General features: G+C 37.7%; 1 protein-coding gene across 4 annotated transcripts in view; it reads right to left on the bottom strand.

Annotated features, from left to right (window-relative positions):
- CEP112 (centrosomal protein 112) overlaps positions 1 to 21,114 on the bottom strand; it is a 154,549-nt gene that overhangs the window by 119,121 nt on the left and 14,314 nt on the right. For all 4 annotated transcript variants that reach the window (XM_027654428.1, XM_027654424.1, XM_027654425.1 and 1 more), the window contains exons 7-13: positions 18,647 to 18,694; positions 18,430 to 18,504; positions 6,973 to 7,059; positions 4,999 to 5,098; positions 3,736 to 3,854; positions 2,566 to 2,709; positions 175 to 329 (exon numbers count right to left, since the gene is read on the bottom strand). In XM_027654428.1, coding sequence (XP_027510229.1) covers positions 175 to 329; positions 2,566 to 2,709; positions 3,736 to 3,854; positions 4,999 to 5,098; positions 6,973 to 7,059; positions 18,430 to 18,504; positions 18,647 to 18,694 — 728 coding nt within the window. The remainder of the gene's footprint in view (positions 1 to 174; positions 330 to 2,565; positions 2,710 to 3,735; positions 3,855 to 4,998; positions 5,099 to 6,972; positions 7,060 to 18,429; positions 18,505 to 18,646; positions 18,695 to 21,114) is intronic.

Genomic DNA, 21,114 nt, shown 5'->3' on the forward strand with positions numbered 1-21,114 from the left:
CAGGATGGTTGGTTGGGTCAGTCCAAAAGGAGTTGGACATCAATTAATACATTTTCATGAAAGCTTTTTAATGTCAAATAACATTCACAGTGCTCTTGGAGCAAACTGAATAAATGTTTGCTCTTGGAAATTCCATATTCTTAAATGGTAAACGGGCAAGTGTTGTTTAATTACCTTGCTTTGAGTTCCTGAAGTTCAGAGCACAAGTCCTGGTAACGCTGCTCTGCTTCAATCTTCTCCTGAGATAATTTTTGCTGCAGCAAATGACTATTTTCAGCCTCAACAGTCAACTGCTGGACACGAGCCCCCAGTTTTTGGACAGTCTCGTTCTAAAAGAATAAATACGTCATGTTGAGGAAACCCAAAATAAATGAGGGAATAGTCCTGTTGTTATTCAGTAGCCTGGAGCAACAAGGTTCTTCAGTGATATAGGCACAAGGGTTACAATAGCAAAGCTGTCATCAATCACCACAGTAAATTCTGTGTTCTACACAAAACATAAATAAACCTTCAAAATATGGATGTCTAACCCCCCTCAAAGTAGCATGGCTTTTCCCTTAAGCAAAGCAGTCAATGCAACTGATTTTTAAATTGCAAATCTCTTAAAATGGGAGAGAAGACAGGTATTTCTATGGAAAACTGTAAAGGATGATAACACACATAAAGGATTTTTAGACCTCCCATTAATCTAATTACAGTGATTTCCTCTCAAAAAATCATATCTATTAAAAGCTGCATCTTTTTCCTAGAACTTCATCTCCTAATGTAAACAAATTTCAAAAAGAGCAGAATAAGAACAGGCAGGTAGCATGAGACTACTCTGCCACTTCCTATTCTTCCCTAAATTTATGGTAACATGCACGGAAATGAGAGGACTCCTCAGGAGGCTGAAGTCAAAAAATAAGACCCAGCTGTCCTTCCAGGATGTGTAGATCACAGTTATTTTTATACTAACAAAGGCCTGAAGATGGGGGAAATGGAACAGAATTTTCACCCACTGTTAAAGTAAAATAAAAACCCAAACATCAGCCACCTGCAGGCACTGCCCTGACTGGGATACGAGCCTGGAGCAAAGCCAGAACCTCACACAGGGTCACCTGGATGGTCACCTGAGTTGTGTCACCTGAGCTTAAAATATTCTATGACCACAGCAGAGCAAAGTTCTCCATCAATGCAAAGCCAACTGCACAGGAATGTTTGGGGTTTTTTTTTCTGAGTGGCAAAGGGGTCTTTGGTTTGGGGTTTCTTTGTTGTTTGGGGTTTTTTGTTTGTTTTTCCTTGTTTGGGGGTTTTCTGTTTGTTTGGGTTTTTTTTTAAAGGAAAAAAAAAAGTACTGACATGTTAACAAATATCATAACTCCTCCCTGGCCCTGTGGCCCTCGAGGAAGTTCATCTTTGTGCACAAACCCCTCCTTATGAGCTCTGTGGCATTAGTTCAATTGTTCAGCCCATTCCTCTCTCTAACAGCACTGGCATTCCTGACAACATGAAACTCTGAACAAGGAAAAACTCTGAAATACCAACCAACCAAAAAAAAAAAAAATAAAATCAGGAGACAGAAAGAAGGAGAGAGAGAAAAAAAGAAAACTAATTTCCAGTGACAGTCTAGTCTTTCATCTTAAGCCCTGCCTTGAACTCTACCTTGTTTAATTATTAAATCAGAAGCTGCTCAGCAAGATCTGTCTAGTTTTGATGGTTCTTAAATTCAATCTTGCTGACAGACTGTGTCCATTTTTCTCTGTATTTACTGTTACCTATGACATGATCTGAATGTTAATTTTTAAATTCAACATTCATTAATAAAGGCATAAATTTTGTTTGACATTGTCTTTTCACTCATTCAATTTTCTTCATGCCTCATCCTGATAAAAAGTACAGGATGCTTTTTTGAGGTTACTTGCCAATTTTTAGCTTTTTGCACCATTTATATAACAGGCACAAAATCCACGTTATACCTTATTCCATGTTTATAATTATTCTAGAAAAGAAATGCAATACATTAGAATAATCAATAATTATTTCAAAACTCTTTTTATGTGATCTTTAACAAGCATTTGCTCATTCAAAGAGAAGGTGGGTAAGTAAAGAGTCACAAGTATCTGTGAAAACAGATCTACTCTATAAATCTTTTTCTATAGTGCACAAACCTACAGAAACCAAAGTTCTGCTAACTTGAATCAAAACCAGTGAGAAATGTTACAGCCAGTCCTTCATCACAAATATATTTCTCTGTAATACTGATTGAAGGGCTGTGCTTTGACTAATTTTATCTGGGGGCAAAATCCTTGGTTGGATTGGCTGTCCTCTCAAAGGACAGAATAACTGCATTGCACCATCAAAAATAAGTACATACACAAATCACAGAATCATGGAATGGTTTGGGGTTGGAAGGGACCTTAAAGGGATCTTAAAGATCATCTGATTCCATGGGCAGGGACACCTTCCACTATCCCCCGTTGCTCCAACCTGGCCTTGAGCACTTCCAGTCCACTTGAACACAAACCCATGAAGTCTGAATGCTGGAAAAGACACTTGCTACTGTGAGATATTCACAACAACACTCACAGTTGACTGGGTCTGTTGCAAATACTCCTCCTCCATTTTGTGGAGCCGGGCGTTGGTTTCCTCCAGCAGCTCCTGCATGTCCTCCGTGTGCTTCTTCCGGATGTTGAACTTCTCCTTCTCCATCTCAGCCACAGCATCATGAAGCTGCATCAGAAAAGCAGTAGAAAATAATGAATGGCATCTAAAACTAGCATTTATAAGTATTAGATTATTGTAGAATACAAACATAACGACTGAAAAGCCCGGGTGGTCACATTTCTGTCCTTTCTAACAAGACTAGATAATTTGCTCACTAAATAGGTCTGCTGTGACTCTACAAAGTTGTAAGAAATATAAGCAAGTCATTTAGAAGTGTGTAGAGAGGGCATAACTTAATCCACACAGAATGCTAAAAGACATACTTTTGCCATGCTCATATATTCTATTGGAATGAGATGATCTTTAAGGTCCCTTCCAAACCAAACCATTCTGGACTCTATGAGAAAAGCCCATTTAACACTGAAGCCTCGAGGACTTCAGTACAAAGGACAAGATTTATGATTTCTCTCTTAGAAGGCAAGAATTAAACCCAACATCATTTCCAGATGCAGGGTTGCAAAAAAATTAAATTACGCAGCATTCTTCATCTATAAAGGGAGGTGGGTCTGCCCTTTTTGTGACCCTCCCTCTCCCAAGTGGTGGGAGCAAGACAAATCCTGACAATAATCTGGACAAAGGTGATGCTCTCTCACAATAAACATGCTTTTCCCCCTGCTTTGCTGCTGTCTTGAGTTTAACAATAAATAAAAATACACTGAAGAATTCGTGACCCATTGCAAAAACAAGAGTTCAAAGGAATCACCGTGGCAGCAGGTAGCAGCAGGTTTACCCAGATTAAAATTCCATGTCAGGTCAACCAGAAATAAACACTTCCCTAATACATCCAGAGACTTGCCAGGAGGCCAGATGAACCCCAGGCACAGGGTGACCAGCTGGGTGGGTGTGGGTGTGCAGGCATCAGCAAAAAGAGGCTTAATTACTCCAGAGGAAAAAAAAAAAAATCAAAATCAGCATTAAAAAAACATCCCTCAAAGTAACATATTCCTTATATTTATTTTGTTGAGTGACAAAGTGTATTATATCAGACAAACACTGTAGGAATCTGTCAAGAAAGCAAGTATTGTTCATTACCCTTTTCTCCCACTCATTGTTCAGGGAATCATTGCTTTGCTCACACATCTTCTTCAGCTCCACAATCTGCTGCTCTTTGGCTTCTCTGACAACTTGTGACTCACGAACAAGGGTCTGAACTGTTAAAAATGGGAAAATAAACAACCATTCAAGAGACACCTTTGGGATTGTTCAGTGCTGGCAACAATCAGTTTGCATCAGCTTTCCAATTGACCCGACTTTGTGATGTTTTTTGGCTCTAAAATACTTAATGCATGGGCTGCTTCAAAATTTAGCACTTTGATTCTGTGTCACTGCAGTATTACAAGGTGTTCTCTGTTTTCTGCTTTGTTTACAGAATATTTCAGGGTGAGTTTTCCTTCCTGAAGGAGTAAATGTACATCAGCAAAATTCCTTATAACCTAAAGAAAATAGGCATTTTTAACCTGATTTCATGAGCATCCCTAGAAGAAGAGGTGAAGGCTGAATGCTAAAGATATACAAGGAAATTAAGTTCCCCAAGTGATTGCATTGAGAATTCACAGTCTAACAAATTTAGTGGAAAACAAAGCAGGTACATATTCATTTTTCAGAAGTGACTGAGGATTTTCATTTTCTGGTAAAAGTGGAGGCAACTCAAACACAACCTGTTCCAGCCAAGAGCAACCACCAACCCACTGAGAGAGGCACCAGATTCCTTGTTGGACAAATTACTTTCCCAAGGAGGAGGAAACAATATACATGGAACTCTCTCCCTTTTTGTACATAGATTACCAAACTTCTGTATTATTTTACACTGTGGTTTAGTCCATAGTGTAAAAGGACTCCAAGGAATTCTAAAAGAAACTAACACTGAAAAACTGCTGACAAGCCACACTCAGGCCAAGTTTTGTACTTATGACATATTCAAGACTACTCATGTTTGAAATCTCTTGCCGCAACAGTTTTAAAAATAACCCATTGTGGTTTGATTAAAATGTACTGAATGCATAAAGAAATTAACTTTGGGCCAGAGGTTCCAAAAAGTTTGAAGCGAGTGGTCAAAATACTTCAGCACCAAAGAAACCTGTGTTAAATATAAAAGATCACAGGCCTCCTGGAATACGTGGGTTGGAAACAGCAAAGGCAACTGGACAAGTCTCTCAAAATCTAAAGGAAAAATCAAAGTGAAGACCTGCAAATGAAGAAGAAAGTGATGTCTGAAGGAGGAACACAAACCCACAGCCACAAGAGAATGCAGTGCAACCCCACCACAGAGAAAACAACCAGGAAGAGAAAAATCACCTTTTTTCTCCAGTCTTCTGATCACCTCCTCAGATTCTTTTTGTTTCTTTTTGTAGGTGGACTTCAACACCTCTATTTCATCGTTCTTTCTATCCAAAATCTGCAGGGACAATTCAAACTATTTTAACAGAAGTTCAGAAAAATCAAAACTACAACCAGTGCACAGAACAATACACCCTGATCTCTGGCAAAGGCACTGCCTTCAAGAAGTGCTCAGGTCCTACAGGACTGTGATTAAATCTAAGCCATTTTTCACAGCTCAGTCTGTCAAGTCATAAACAAAGGACTGTTGTAGATAAACGTAGGCAGAAGTAGATTAAAAGGAAGTTTCATGTTTTAAGATGGGTATTTTTGTTTCCTTTCAAATCTGTGTTGCTCTTGGTTGAGTGTGGAAGTTTCATGGTGCTACTACTGCAACAGAAAAGGTGGGTTTCCCTTTTCATATTTAAGTTGCCTCATACTATTTAAAAGCACCTAAAATTCTCAGCAGGTTGAAGAAATATGGAAATAAATTGGTAAACTTGACTACACTCTTCCGTGCTTCACCAATTGCAATTCCTTGCATGGATTCCAAAGAACAAAGGGTTGGAATAGAGGAAGTATATGAAGGTAACTGCACCCCCATTTCTGCACGTGCCGATTTTGGAAAAAACCAGCTTGAATATTTGCACACTTTGAGATAGTATTTTAATTTAAACTTTGCGTTTAAGATAAAGATTAAAGTCCCAGAAATTTTATAACGGTGCCCCAAATCTCTTATCCAACAGAAGCTTTCATCTTAAAACAATATTACTCCATCTGCAATAAACGTTTTGCGTCTTTAAAGATTAATACGCCGCCGTTTAACCTTTTCTAAAATATCCAACGTGATTAAACGACTTCAAAAGACGGAATTCTAACATCAGTTAGAAAGGGTTGACAACTCAAGGGATGAGAAAGCATTTCAACTATTTCTTATTCTCACAAAGCTGTTTCCTTTCTACTGCTGGCTTCGCTCGCCGGGTTCTGCTCGCAGGCTCTGAGAGCAGATGAGCCAAAAATGCACCTGACCAAATATTAACATCCTTTCGGGAGGCTTTGATGTGTCACAGTGTTGTGTCAACCAACTTCCTCCAAGGCTGTGACTCAGCCTTAAGAAACAAAACAGAGGCAGTGAGTAATGCAGAGCTTACAGCGGGATCAGCCACCGGGATCCCGAAGCCGAGCGTTTAATTCCCGCCACATCCCCGGGATCAGAGCGACTCCAGAGGCACTCGGGACCTTCCAGAATTTTACCCCATGTTTAAAACATGGCATTGAAAGCAACCACGTGGTCTGTGACAGCCTTTTCGTGACCTTCCCAACAGTGGTGCTGTGCAACACAACAAAGACAAACCCAATGGAACCCAAAGAAGCAGATCTGGTGTCACGTCAGTGCTGAAGAATTAAGAGCCACATCAGGTTTAACAACACAAAAACATAAATAAAGAGCTGTTCAATGACCAGGCTTTGCTCTAAAACCCTGTCAAAATGGAGACAGGAGAACAAAAACTATTACTGTATGAGCAGGAACATATCTGATACACTTGTGGATTTTCCTACTATTTCGCATTTTGTCCATAAAAAGTCTTTATTCACATTTTTCTATAACACAGGTGCTCTCTCTCTGAAAGAAAAATCACGAGTTTGTGATTTCATCACAAACAAACCCACAGAAGTTGCTGGCCTGGTAAAATAGGTTCTCTTGTTCAAACAAACAAATGGTCTCCTGTATTTTCCTTTGTTTTCTTCCAATGTTTTCCCTTTCCTAAGTTTATGTTACCACAGAACACTGCACATTCCTATCAGTTTATGCAAACTTACCTACAATCTGGCTTTTAATGAACATTCACTGCAATTGTTGAGAAGTTAAAGAACAACTGCTAGTTATTGATGATAATCATATTCTCTATTATGAACACATTGGTTTTGGAAGAAAATACAAACACTTTTTACCTTTTGAACATCAGCATCGTGCTTCTGCTGTAATTTCACTTTTTCTTCATGAAATTTACCTTCTGCTATTTTCACTTTCATTTCCAGCTTTAAAAGCAAAACAGGATAGGCAATTTAAATAAAGAATGAACTACACTAATGACCTTTTCATAACTTTTAATTTATGTCTTTAACAAGGCAAGGGGAAGTCACCAACAAATAATTGCTGAAAACAGTCTATATTCACTTTCTCAATATTTTCATATCCATTTGATAAAAGTGCTGTGAAAGATGTCAACCTAAAATATTTATTTAGAAAATTGATTTGTAAGATGTTTTAGTTGGCAATAAACACAACTGCTACTGCCTAAAATAAGCTTTCGTCCTTAATTTAAATAAACACTTAGGAATAAAACTTTTAATATTTGTTAATATATCAGGTTTGGTAAACTTGCTTTCCTTCAGGCAGGTGTTACATTTATACAAAGAACGTCCTTCAGCCCAGATGCATGTTTGTTTTTGTTTATTTTCCATTATTCATAGAGTTCACATTATAAACACGTTTCCTTTCAAAGGTGACTTATAATGGGAGTAAGGACTTGATTGCTAAAATACATTTCCTGTTGTGTTTGTTTAAAGTAGTGCTTGAACCCAACACAATAATACATTGACAATTCTTACTCAGAGTCTAAGTTTCCAGCTCTAAAGTATTTTTAAGTCTCTTGCATGTTTTCACAAGGACAGGTATGACAGGAATTTGGCATTTCTCATGTTTTCTAAAAACCAAAAGTGACACCTTGAGTTCAGATTCAGGCTGTTCCACTTCTACAGTAATAATTTGTGCTGTTCAGAAAGCAGAGGGGACACAGAAGTTTCTCCAGACAGACCCCAATGCCCCTCATTAGAAAGGGGGGACCAAAACCCCTGGAGTGAGGTACCAACACCCACCAGCAGACAACAAAGTGGTTTTTGGCCAACTTTGTGTCCTTTTGGATGTCTTAAGAGCCCAAGGAGCTGAGGCTCCCCCACCCCAGAGCTGGACACTGGACTTCCATCACCATCCAGCTGTTTTCAGCTCTCACCTTTTTATTTAGCTCAGCCAAGAACCTGCCTTGTAATGCTCCCAACTGACAACTCCACAGGAACCAACATTATTTCCATTCCTTTGACTAAGCAAAAGTTGCCATTCCAGCATGAATCTTTATCTTACACAGACAGACACTAAACACAGTGCAAATTATTAATTTCTTCTATATAGTTTGTTTGTGTTATAGATTTATTGTAAATTGAAAACATCACTACTGTCACCGATAGAAAACGTGAGCTACAAAAATCCAAGTCAACTCAAAAATGCAAAATGCTGCTCTGTAAACACAGAAGACCCCTCAAGAACTGAAAAGAGGAGAAGGAAGACCAGCAATTTCTTTCCATTTCTTGACTCTAAACCTGCTTATTACACCACAGATAAAGAGACCTGTCTCCCAACTATTTGTACACAGCTTTATGCAAATTAATGGGGGGAAAAAAAGTTAGATTGACAATTAATCCAAAGAAAATAAATCATATTCTCAGTTGTCAACCAGTTCTTTTATCACCCCAAAATAAGCATCATGATAAAAATGCATGTTCTATTCATGAAATCTACGCATATGTATATATGAAAAGAAATATATGCATATATCACTCCAACAAAGTGACATTATGGAAGAAAATCTTCGTACCAGGTGATGAATAAGTGTTGATTTAATAAAAAAAAGCACAGTAATCCACTTCCAGATAGACAGCTTGTGAACATCCCATAAATAAATATGAAGGCCTTGTAAAAACACAAATACTAGAAACTAAACATGAAAGAGACTCCAATCTACTTGAATTACATTAAAAGCTTATGAATTACTGATGCACAGCTACTGCCCTCCCACAGCTACTAAATCCACACAAACACTTTACACTTAAAACTCATTAATAAAGTGAGAATGTCTTGGCATGGATGAAAATTAATCCTCGGTGGTTTTGTATCAGCTGAGAGCTGGCCTTGGTTTTATTATTCCGTAGGTTGAAATAACACGAAAATAAATCAAAATCTAAAATTCCATTTGGATTAAACACGGACACACATGTATTTCCAAGTGCTGGTGACTGTTCTCAGCCACAGGCTGTTGTTCTCCTGCAGGCTGACAACAGAACTCCCTGTACTCGAAGCCGGTTCCCATTTGTCATTAATCTTCCACTTAGCACCACCTTGCACCAGTTCTCATCAGTTTTAGCTCATTAATTTATTACACCACTTCCCCTAGAACAGCCAGCTCTTCCATTTTCACAGATTTTGGGACTACTTTCCAAAAAGCAAGAGCTAATTGCAATCAAACAACAAACATGAAAAACGTGTTCAAGGCACAGAAGTCAGTCCTTAACGATGCAAACCCTGTGATAACAAAATAAGATTCATTTTCCTCTGAACATTAAAAATAAAATTGCTTGAAAAATCTCAACTTCTCATCAGCTGAGAGCTGAAAAAGTGATACCTTCAAAAGCACTCAAGGTCCTCAACTTCTATAAATTTAATGAAATTCTCCAGTTTCAGCACCGCAGACACCTTCCTGCCCCATCTGCTTCATCCACAACTTTCCTAATTTTGTCCCTTCAAGACCTACTATATAAAGAAATGGGAGGAGCCCCATATTAAGCTGTTTGAAATTCAGTAGTTGATTTGCACTTGCAGTTTTCAGCCAGCGTTAAGAGGAAAGATGTATTTGTAACGAAGAACTGGTAAAAAATAAAATAAAATTAAGAATCTCCCACAACATTTAAATTTTATACAGCTCCATAATTCCAAGACACACATGTATGTTCATCACAACCTCTGGAAGTGCTAATTTGAGTATTTGCTGTAAAAATTGGTTTAAAAATCCTACACTTATCTTCTTCTGTGGAAACCTGCTGGAAAAGCCAGAAGGCCTGAGGACACCACCAGTGCCCTATAGATAAGCTTGGAGTACTGGTTTCATTTACAAATGTGCTTTTTGACCCACCCTTTCTGTGAAGCACATTTCCAATCTCACCACATATGTAAGATAAAAAAGAATTAAGTCATGTAAACACATTTTAACCATTGAGCTCACGAGGGCCGGGGCGAAGCAAACGGGCTCCTCACAACTGGCAGCGAAACATCTCCCCTTCCACTGAGAAGCTGAAGCACGTTATTAAATACTGATTTCAATGGAGGAGTATATCTTTTCAAAATTATAACCACACCAAGCTGAGGCTGAGCCTGTTTGCAGCTCCCAAATGTCAAACTTCATCTGCTCCGCGCGTCCCGATTTCCTGCACTTGGTGCCTCCGTGTGCTGCTCTTCCACACGGTGCCCTCTGCACTTCAGCTTTCCTCTGTTGATTAAATTCATCTTAAGAAACAAAATAACCTCCAGCAGCAGGAAAGACCTTCGTAAGTTTTAGAGAAAATAGAGAAAAACAACTCAGAAAAGCCGTTCCGTCGTTAGATGTAGTTCATCAGTTTTTATAAAAGTCACCAGTTAAGAGGCAGCAGAAAAATATGAAATTTCTGGCACGTTACCATTCAGACAAGAGGGAAAAAAAACCAACATAGATATTTAGCTATAGTTGGGAAGTTTGCAGCTATGTATGAAACGCAGCCATTGCTGTTGCCTGAACATCATTCCTTTGGATTTCTGTCATTGTTTATCCTCCTCACAAAGAGTATGAGGCAATTAAACCCTAAGGCCATGTAAACAATACTGATGTCAAACATCTGTGCTGTCCCTGTTATTTAAAGCCAGGGAGGGTGGTAGCAGCAGAACTGCTTTTATGTGCCTCATCACACTTTCTTGCTCGTTTGAAAAACACAAAACACCACCCAAAGCAGTCAACAGTCACCTGAAAATGGTTTTTCACCCCATCGCTGCCCTGTGTTTTCATAGCAAAGGTTGGGTGCCAGGAAAATTTAATTAACAGCTGTCAAACTTCAACTGATAGAGTCTAACCTGCAGCTGCCATAAATCTTTTTTTTTGGGGGGAGAGGAGGGAGGGAGGGAAGGTGATCTCTCCGTTTTTCATGACAGAACACAAACATTCATCTTGTCCCCATTTACGGAAATTTGTCGAAATATTTAAATAGCTGATTTAGGAGGAACTCAATGAGCAGGTTAACAATGTTAATCAGAGATAGCTTTGAACTCCTGCCCACTGCTCACTTGTCTTCATTACAGGGCTCACCCTCAGGCCAGAGGTGGCATCTTGGAGCTTTAACATCCATCAGAGATTTCTCTTTTTTTTTGGCTATTTGACAAAACAGGACTTGTTGCTTGCCAGATTTTTTTGATTTTTTTTTTTCCAAGCCTATGAATATATGGGGGAGGGAGGGAGGAAGCAAGGAAGGGGGAGAAGGATGTAAACAATAACTGAGAACTTCAAAGTAAGAACTAACAATGTAGAACAATGACTTGTGTATCTTACAGTGCACGACAAAACTTATTTGTCTTGCTGCTGTGCAGCTGCTGAAAGAAATCAGTGCACAGCACAAAGCTTTGATATTTTCATAGAAGAAAAAGGTTTCTTAACAAAAATATCAACAAACAACTCCAACTTTCAACTGAACCCCATTTACTCAATTTTCAAATGCAGGGTTAAAACAATAAACATTGATAATTTATACAGTGTTTTAAACCATTCAGGAAGGCCAAGGCAGGAGAGACTGTACTTGCAAAACAGTCAAGATTTATTATAAAGACATGCTGACTTCAGACTAAAGTAATTCAGAACAGTGTATCTCACATCATCATTAACAAGCTGTCTCTTCTCATTGTGTTATTTCTGTATCATATTGTAGCCTCAAAAATTTTTATGATTAGCTTGGAGGTATATTAATACTTTCCACATTTTACAGCTATTTAAGAGCCAGAATAACCTCCTAAATCTTTAAAAGAAAATCACTGGTGTGGAAAAAAAAAAAAAGGAAAAATACTTCACAGCAATTTACTTGAATAGAAATTTCTACAGTAAATGTAGATTTTAATCATATTGGAACTAATCTGTTTTCAAATGGAACTGCTGAAAAGCTTGTGGAGTTTATAGGATGTGGAAAAAATACTGTTCACTTCCAATTTAAAAAAAATAAATAAATTTATGACTACATTTTGAAACAGCACATCATTAACCAACAGAATCACTAACCAAAATTCTGCACTGAATATCATCAATATTTTTATCCAGTGCAATGCCCAAGGTGAAATAAATGACTTGTAAAGTCTCTGTTTCAAGAGCTCAGGATAAACCAGAGATGGACTGAAAGAAAAGAGGCATCAAACAAGTGGAACAGCCAGAAATTAGAATGCAAAAAGCCCCTTTATAAACATGGCATTTTGCCCAGATCCTAAAGGTCCCTCCACAAAAGTCCATGTTTATGATCTGGACTATATTATTTGACCTAACAAACATTTATAATTCCCTCCACAGATCTAACCTTCTTTGTATCTTTACTCTTTAAAAACACTACGGCTGCTACTTCCAGCTGCAATATTTTTTACAGAGTATTCTTTGAAAGAGCAACTCAATATTCACTTCAGTAAAAAAATTGACATGATACTATTATCCCATTTCAATAAACACTAAGAATGAAGGGCTTTGTCCAAAATCAAATCCTACCAGCTTTCCCCATCAAGAAAAACCTGACTTTTTAACTGACACTGAAATTAATACACATTCACTGGATACAGAAAAATAATTGAAAGGACAATTGTTCTCATTCATATGTAAATGTCATTAGGATCTTTCAAGAGAGAACAATGTATTTTGCACAGATTTCCAAGTTGAGGGCAGTGAGAATAAGGAGAAATGCTCTGTATCCCAACAACTGTAATATCTGGCAATGGTATTTTTATCCCAAAGGATGTTTTACACAGCTAATAAACATAACATGCATAATATGCATATTAGCACCACAACACATCATATTATTTAACAGCTTTATTGGAGTGGCAAGTGTCCCACTTGCACACAGAACAAGCACATCTGCCACTAGGAGCAGCCACTGCCACCAGTAAGTACCAAAAAAAGTTCAATATACGGTTAGAAGTTGTGAAAACTTCTACAGAGGAGTAAATTATGAGATGCAATTTCAGGAAAGGCAGCTCAGAAACACAGCAAACAATCTGCAGTTGCCAGCACTGAAGCCTGAGCCTGGTGGAACCTCGTGAACATGCAAAAAATCAGACAGATTTCAAAGGCATTTAGTAAAATCTGAATATAAAAGTAGATATTACTTGAAAACTTATAATTCTGTGTAATGTTGAGTCCACTGAATGAGCCTGAACACACTGAGTCAACAACACTGACTTTTTCTCCCCAGTGTCACTCCTTTTTTTTTATTATTTTTTTTAATGTTGTGTTTCAGCAGCTGCTGAACTTTTTAAATCAGCCACTAAACCTGCACTCCCACCTTCCTTTCACCAGTCCAACATTAAGCAATAACAGTGTACAGCACTTTTTGCAGTCAAAGTCTTTTCTCCCTTAAAAATCAGGATCTATACACGTGGGGAAAAAAAAAAAAAAAATAATCGAACTTTCTTCCTTTTTTTTTTTTTTTTTAAAGGGAGAGACACTTTGAGGTAGAGATTAATCATGCAGCAAAAGATTAATTCCCAGCTGCTTGGCAACCATCTGGACATTCTACTGGTTAAAACACTAGTTTGAATTGCTAACCTACCCCTTTGATCTTTCTCAATGTCTCCAGCCCATATGTGCAATAATTAAAGACATAGTTCACAAACTATTGCAAGAAAAAAAAAAAAAATAAATAACTGTGCATGTACATATATATATCTTCATAACCAGCCTGGTTGGTATCAGGAATTATAAATCACCAGGCAGTTTATGAAAACATGTCTCATCCTGACATACACTGGATGTCTCACACCAGTCTGGCAATAAAATAAGGTTTGGGTTTTATAACATTACATTCTGAAGAGTTATCAAAGCAAGACAGGATGTGACTTCCTCACATGGAAGACAGCGGACAACTTGCACATGGGGTTTTTTTTTTGGGGAACAGGACATTAATCAGCCAGGAATGATGTTAACAGGAGTCAGGATTGCTGTGATTTTAAACATGAACTAACAGATTCCTGCTCAACGATTACTCGGTGGTGAGAATCAGTTTAAAAGTGGATTCCTCACATAAATCAGGCATTGCACTCCAAACAGACACCAGGGTTGGGGATAAAAGGAGGAAATTCAGTTGAACCCGAGAATGTTCAACACCACAATAAGCACTGCTTGGAGTATTTTGAAGGGGAAGTAAAACAGTATTTTCAGAACCAAGTTGTCATAAGAAAAAAAAGTTATGGAAAAGAGAAAAACCAAGATGAAAGCAATAGTTGTTTATTATCTGCCTTTCCTTGCCCCTTCCTATGGGCCACACTTGTGTGAACAGAATTCAACACACATTCTTACATTTTAACAAGAATATTCACCAGAATTAAAAACCTTAACAGTTTTTACCCCTTGGAAATCAGTGTGACATTTATGAGCTGAAGAGTGACTTGGACAGCTCCAGGTGAACAGGAGGACAAAAAAATGGGGAAGAAGAAAGGAAGAGAAGTGGTAGAACAGAGGGATAATTAAAAAAAAAAAAATCCAACACACAAAGCTCCACTTATGGCAAAATTCAGGTTTTGGGCTCACCTACAGATGGTTTTACAACTCAAATGCTTTCAGAAAGTTCATCAACACTACTCTCCTCCTGTTATTACTAAATATTTCTGAGCTTAAAAAGCACCAACAAGATCACCAGCCCCATCCCATGCCTAAGGAGGTTCCTTTAGTTCTATCCAGCTCTCCTGGATATATATATACATATATATATATATATATATATATCTCCATCCATCTACCAAAATTGAAGCTCTAGAGACACGCAGAAATGAGCACACAAACACTTTTAATTCAATGTAATATCCAAGACAACAATACTGATATCTTTCGTTATCATTTCTGGAAGATATGAACAAAAATATTTGTTTTCAATGAGGAAACATATCAAACCCACCACATAGCTAAAACCACAATAATGTTAATTTTACAGTGGTTTAATTCCAAGAGTCCTCCTTTTAGGATACTCTCTCCATACTGGTTTTACTAATTGCTTTTAATTTGGCAGGAATTTCATGTATTGAAATACTTTGTTATGGAACTGAGCAATTAAGAGGAGGAAATCAAAACCAACAGGACAATGTTCACTGATCACCATCTCCTTCCAGCTGCAGGGACTGTTATCTCCAAGTGTTCCTTTTCTACTCCTCAAACTCCACCTCCTTCCATGATAACACCAGCAAGTGTTATTCACTCTCCCTCCCAAGTCCTACAACTTTCTTTCCTCCCTGAATTCTTTCCTCTACATTCCCTCTTGGATATAAATCTATATCCCAGCCCTTATGCAATTTTCTCCCTTTCAATTTATAATCTCTTGCCAGATAAGTGAGAAGTCCAGTAAATCCATTGCTTTCAACACCTTAAATTTAGAGCACTTTCAGCCAGATCAGGAGTAACCTATAACACCATCAGTGCAGATTTTATCTTAACATAAATAGATCACTCCATCCCAGTGCTTTTGGTGCTGTAAAACCATGATGATCTTGATGATCTTTATAAATAAAATTGGTGTCACACAGCTCATTCCCAAAATAAAAGGAGAAAAACAAACCAGAGATTACAAAGATAAAGGTTCTAAACAGCCTTTTTGAAAAGGTTGCATCTTAAAGATCAGATTTCTTGAATACATACAGCCCCAAAAAAAGTTTTCATCTTACTTCTGGTTCTTAATCCATGAAGATGAATTTTTTTTGGGGGGGGAGGGATTCTCTGCACTGTTATCTTACACACAGATCATCTCCCCTTTTTCCTGGGCATGTTTTCCCTCTCCTTCATTCCTCACTCCATGAAAACTCGTGGGAGTCATCCTGCAGGTACCCTGTATTCTCCTGAAAACTCACCCAAAATTCCTCCTCTTTCCAGTTGCACAAATCCTTTAGACTGGACTAATTTAGCACACAAGAGGCTGGAAAAGAACCCATCTAAAGACATCATCAATGGATTCCCAAAAATCAAAACAGAGAAGTGACAGGAGCACAGTGATAAGTCAACAAAAGCATTGGGAACACTCCAGTGTTCCCAGTCAACCCAGAGAGGTGAAGCTTCATAAGAGAGTTATTGCACAAAGCATTGAGCTTGCCAGCTTATCAAAAATTAAATTAATTAAGAGGTGGTATGCAGCTCAGGACAAATTTACCCCAGGTATTCATTATAACCTGTAGTTTAAACTAATGAAAAGTGAAAATTCTTTCCAATATTCCTCAGATATGTTTAGGTTTCGTTTGTTGAGATAAGATAAATAAATGTCTCTGCTTACAAAAAGCAAACCAGAAAGAAATTGAGGAAAAAAAAGTGCTAAGAAAAATTAAGATGGATAAAAATTAAGAAAGAGAACTTCCTTAAAGGAACACCAAAACTTCTTTAAAGGATACATCAGATAAACTAGTGATTTGGGAAAGATCAGAAAAACAGTGTATTTTAATAACATAGTTCATTTTATTTTCTCAGCCCACCAGAACTCTGTATCTTAGCAGTGGTACTGGATCTGCTTTTCTGAAAAATCCCAAATCAACCCTTTTCCTTTCCCCTCCTCTTCCCTGAGGATCTCTCTGTGACACTCAGGATGGCCAGAGCTGAAGTTCAAAGGGACATTTTTTCCTTTATACCAAGACAAGCCACCCCCATCTGTGGTGCTTTGCTGTCCTGAACACGGATCTGTCCCCTTTGTGTTGCATCCTCCTCATTTGAACCCCTGATTTTTCACTAATGACCATTTCCCAAATGGTTTAATCCATGTCAGAAGGATTTGGGGAAGAGATGACTAAAAGCCTGACGCTGTTGCAGTTTTCCCAGGGCTGGGATGTGGTTATCCCTGCACAGGGCCATGTGTTCAGCATTACAGAGTCTAAACAGGTGCAGGAATGGTTTATGAACAAAGGTCTGAAGGTTAAAAGCAAAAAAAAAAAAAACCCCAGTTATCCTATTTTACGTTCTCCTGTTGCACTACAAAGAGGTTGAGAACAGTTAAAGGTTTCCCCAAACTCTTTTGCACAGCTCTATTTTCCTGTTAATGCATCTCCCTCCTATAAATGAAAAGGCTTTATTCTTAATTGAGCTTCACAAACAAAATAAGATGAAAACACATTTAAGTTTTCTAGTTAATAGCACACACATGGTGATTGTGAAACACTGTCTGTAACCTTTCCAGTTCAAACCAGCACCATTAGCAAAAAATCCTGGATTTTTACTGTGTGGTTTAGAGGATTTTTCCACTGAACCAGCAAAGTATTAACTGGGTATTTTATGTAGCTCCTTGGCATGCATTCCTGTTTATTTAATTTGAAAATATTGTTTAAATGACAGCATTGTGCTTTCAATTTATTTATTTTCTGGGCTGTTTTCACATCTTGTGAAACCTGGCCTCATCCTGAGGCACTGGTGCTTTGAACATTGTCAGTGCAAAATGAACAGGCAATATTAGAGCAGAGAAAGTGAAAGGATTGTGCAACTGTTTGTTTGAGCATCGAACAAGGCTGCCAGGTAGCAACAGAAATCATTTCACATCCATTATTTTATTAACAATGGAAGCAAATCAAATTTACCCTCCCCTGTATCTCTGCTAAAGGCACCTTCTGAAGTGGCTTGAAAGCAACTTCAGGACAGTCCCAATTCATAAGTGTTGAATTTGGGTTGAGTTTCTGACTGGTTGGTTGGGTTTGGGATTTTATTAATTGTTTTCCTAATGCACGTTGAGTTTCCTTTCCTGCTCATTAATTCACTGTCCCTCAAAAAAAAGAAAAGATGTTTTAAATAAATTGAGTAGTTTGTGACAAAGTATCATGGGCAATCGACTTCCTTAATCCATGAAAAAGGTGAAAATGAGCACAAAATTTGACTTTTATATACATTTATAACAAAATAACATAGTGTGAGAGACTTAGACAAGCTTTGACAGAAACCTCCCCAATTCACAACGTTTCAAAGAAGTAAAAATAAAACCCCATATGCATAAAAGAGGACTGGAGCTCAATGAGGCAAATATAGAAATCACGTAGGTCGTAACAGAAATAAGGTCAAGGTCTGCAGATTTTTAAAGGTATATAGAAACTAAATAAAAATCTCACTAAATCAAGGGGTTTCACTGCTTCTGCTGAAAGGTAGTTTGGAAAATTCCTAAAATTCAAACTTTTCTATTCATTCAAAGGACCCGCCTGTGTGTTCAAAAAGTCTTTTTTAGCCCCTAATTGGGAATTACATTAAGTAGTTAATGAAAAGCCCTGACACTTCAGCAAAAGTTCTCTTCCATGAGATTTTTGCTGCTTTTTTAATGCCCAATTTCCAAAGGAAACTCCCCAAAGATTCCTTGAAATCTCACCTCTTTCTCCTTTGCTCGAAGCAGTGCCTGGTGGTCGAGAGAAGGCCTTTTTCCTGGGGCAATTTTAGGTGTCACCTATTGAATGAGAAAGAGTTTAAAACAACTTAATAAGATAAAAAACAGCAACTCCCAAGTAAAAATCAGCCCTGACCAGAAATTAAAAACATGGAGAATGTTTGTTTGATTTATGACACTGAAAAGGAATTTAAGCACCTACCAAAGACCTTGGAATCGGTTTTTGTCGCAAATATCTTGGGTTTTCCACCTGAAAAAAAATGAGTCAGAGAAAAAGTCATTGTGGCAACAATGTCTTACAAACAGTGAGGCATCACAACTATACTTACACAGCAACTGTATCACTCAAAAGCAGCACAGAACAGATCCCAACCTGCCTTAAGTGTTACAGAAATAGGAAAGCTTCCTAAGAGATCACTTGGGTGGCTATGACCTACTCAGCAAGTTTTATAATTTAAACAGACCAAAAAAAAAAATTTAAAAAAAATCACACTTTTTTTCCCCCCCAAACCTTTGTGGTTGTAAAAATTCCAATTCCAATGCATATTTTAAAAGGTTTTGGCAGCTGCAGACGTGGCTTATGCAAAAGATTTCCAACTTGATTGATACATTTTCCTTGAAATCAGTGTAAAGCCACAATAAGTTTACAGATTATACTGATTAAAATCTAGTGTTTTTGAAAAATTACACTTGGGTGCATCGAAACAACTGCCACACATGTGAGTCATAGTGACAAAACATAAGGAAATAATTCATTAACATGACTGTATAATTAAAGCAGCTCTTAATCACTATTTTTAAGAACTGAACACAAAACATTGTTCCCAACCCACTTCCTCTATCACACAGTTCTGTCTTCCTCATTCTGTCAGAGATGAGGCTCAAACATCACATCACAGAGATGCCCAAATAAACCTTTCAAGGGTATAATCTTGGAAAATGCAGCAGTGGGATCTGGAATATGAATGGGATTGCAATACACATTAAAAAACCCCCAAAACACTAAATGTTTGATCTACGAGGCATGGCAAATATATCAAATGCTTGCACTTTCTCCAGTGCTATTAAATAAACTTGTGTGCTGAATTTATCAGTGAAAAAGAGGCTTAATCCCTCTGAAATTTCAATTTGATGCAGTGCTATTCATTTCCTGTCCTAAAAGGTTATGTAGGATTTCTATATGATGGGTAAGAGTTGTCATATTTCACCCAGTAGTTGTAGATATCCATGTTTAACATAAATTCCATTTCAATGAATTATTATCTTTTATTTTAACCCTATAGCTCAAAATATAAGAAAACCAGTAATTCGACAGATAATCTATTTGTCTTTATTGTCAATGAGTTTACTACAGTCACATTAAACTTTCTTCCCTACAGAATCCATCAGGGAATGAAGGAATCCTGCCTGCACCTACTGCCCCCAAAAATTAAGAAGTTTGGACACAGAAGAGATTGGTGAGGAGAGGAACAGAGGAATGAGATCAACAGGGAGCATTAACCACAGTGGAGGGGAAAAAACAATGAAAAGGGATGGAAATAAAAATACAAAAATTCTAAACTAAAAACTTTGGTGTCCTACACGTTTGTACCTTGCAAGAGTATTTTCTATCTACGTTTTAGGAGTATTACACTCTTCCTTCCAGCTCCTTTTGGCCACTTCCCCACCCAGCCCAGGTACTGGCAGGTACCCAGGGCTGAAGGTGCTCCAAAAGTTCAAGCACACCCCAATTTGGCATCTCAGAAAGCTGAGCAGCAGGGAACAGTGGAAGCCTTCCCCAGTACCTGGAGGAATTCTGAGAAGGCTGTAGAGCCACATTTCAAAGGTTTCATTATTTCCTAAAAGCCCTCTCTGTCACACAGTACCATCACTCTTTACTTTTGCTTTTTAAAAGCTAAAAATCATCATAAATATTCACAATTAATCCAAATCCTTTATCTGACCATGACATTAAGCTGTTTACAGCCTTCAAAACCCATCTAAAAAGCTAAGGTAGATCCTACTTGCTTGTGAAAAGGAAGGAAAATGTGTCTCTAATACTTTGTACAGCCCCAGTCTTGCATTTTTTGATTTTGTAACAGCAGCCATATGTGCTTTGAAGTTAAATGTTCCCACTTTGTTACTTGTTGTGGATTATATCCACTTAAACTGATCTGTAAACATTTAATGCCTCAACGTTCATTCTTTTCATGCTGGTCTTCTGCAAAACTTCTTGTTCTCAAAATTAGACCACATTAAAGAGGGAATATCACAATAAAGAATGCCCAAAAAAAAAAAAAAAAAAAAAAAAAGCCTGTATTTATGAGAAACATGCAAATTTTAAAATAATAAGCAAAAGGTCAAAGCCAAGCCAAAATACATATGTATGAAACTAAAGGACTGCCACGAGAAGAACAGTAAATCACATGCCTTTTTTAAGAGTATGAATCAAATAAACGTCATCATGAAAGACATCTTCATTTGAAGTAGAACTGAAATCTAATTTGTAAATACCACTTCTTAATAAAAATGGCATTTTGAATTTCTTTGTAGAAAACGTTTTGGGTTCCCCTCTTCCACTGGGCAGTCAGACAAGAAACCACGTTTCCATGGGTGAGGACTGGCTTGGTCACCTTCTCCTACTTGAGTCCTCCTAAACCAGAGCTCTGAAGGTGTTGGGTGACCAGATCC

The sequence above is a fragment of the Corapipo altera genome, unplaced genomic scaffold (assembly GCF_003945725.1).
Source record: "Corapipo altera isolate COAL_440 unplaced genomic scaffold, ASM394572v1 343, whole genome shotgun sequence".
NCBI lineage: Eukaryota > Metazoa > Chordata > Aves > Passeriformes > Pipridae > Corapipo > Corapipo altera.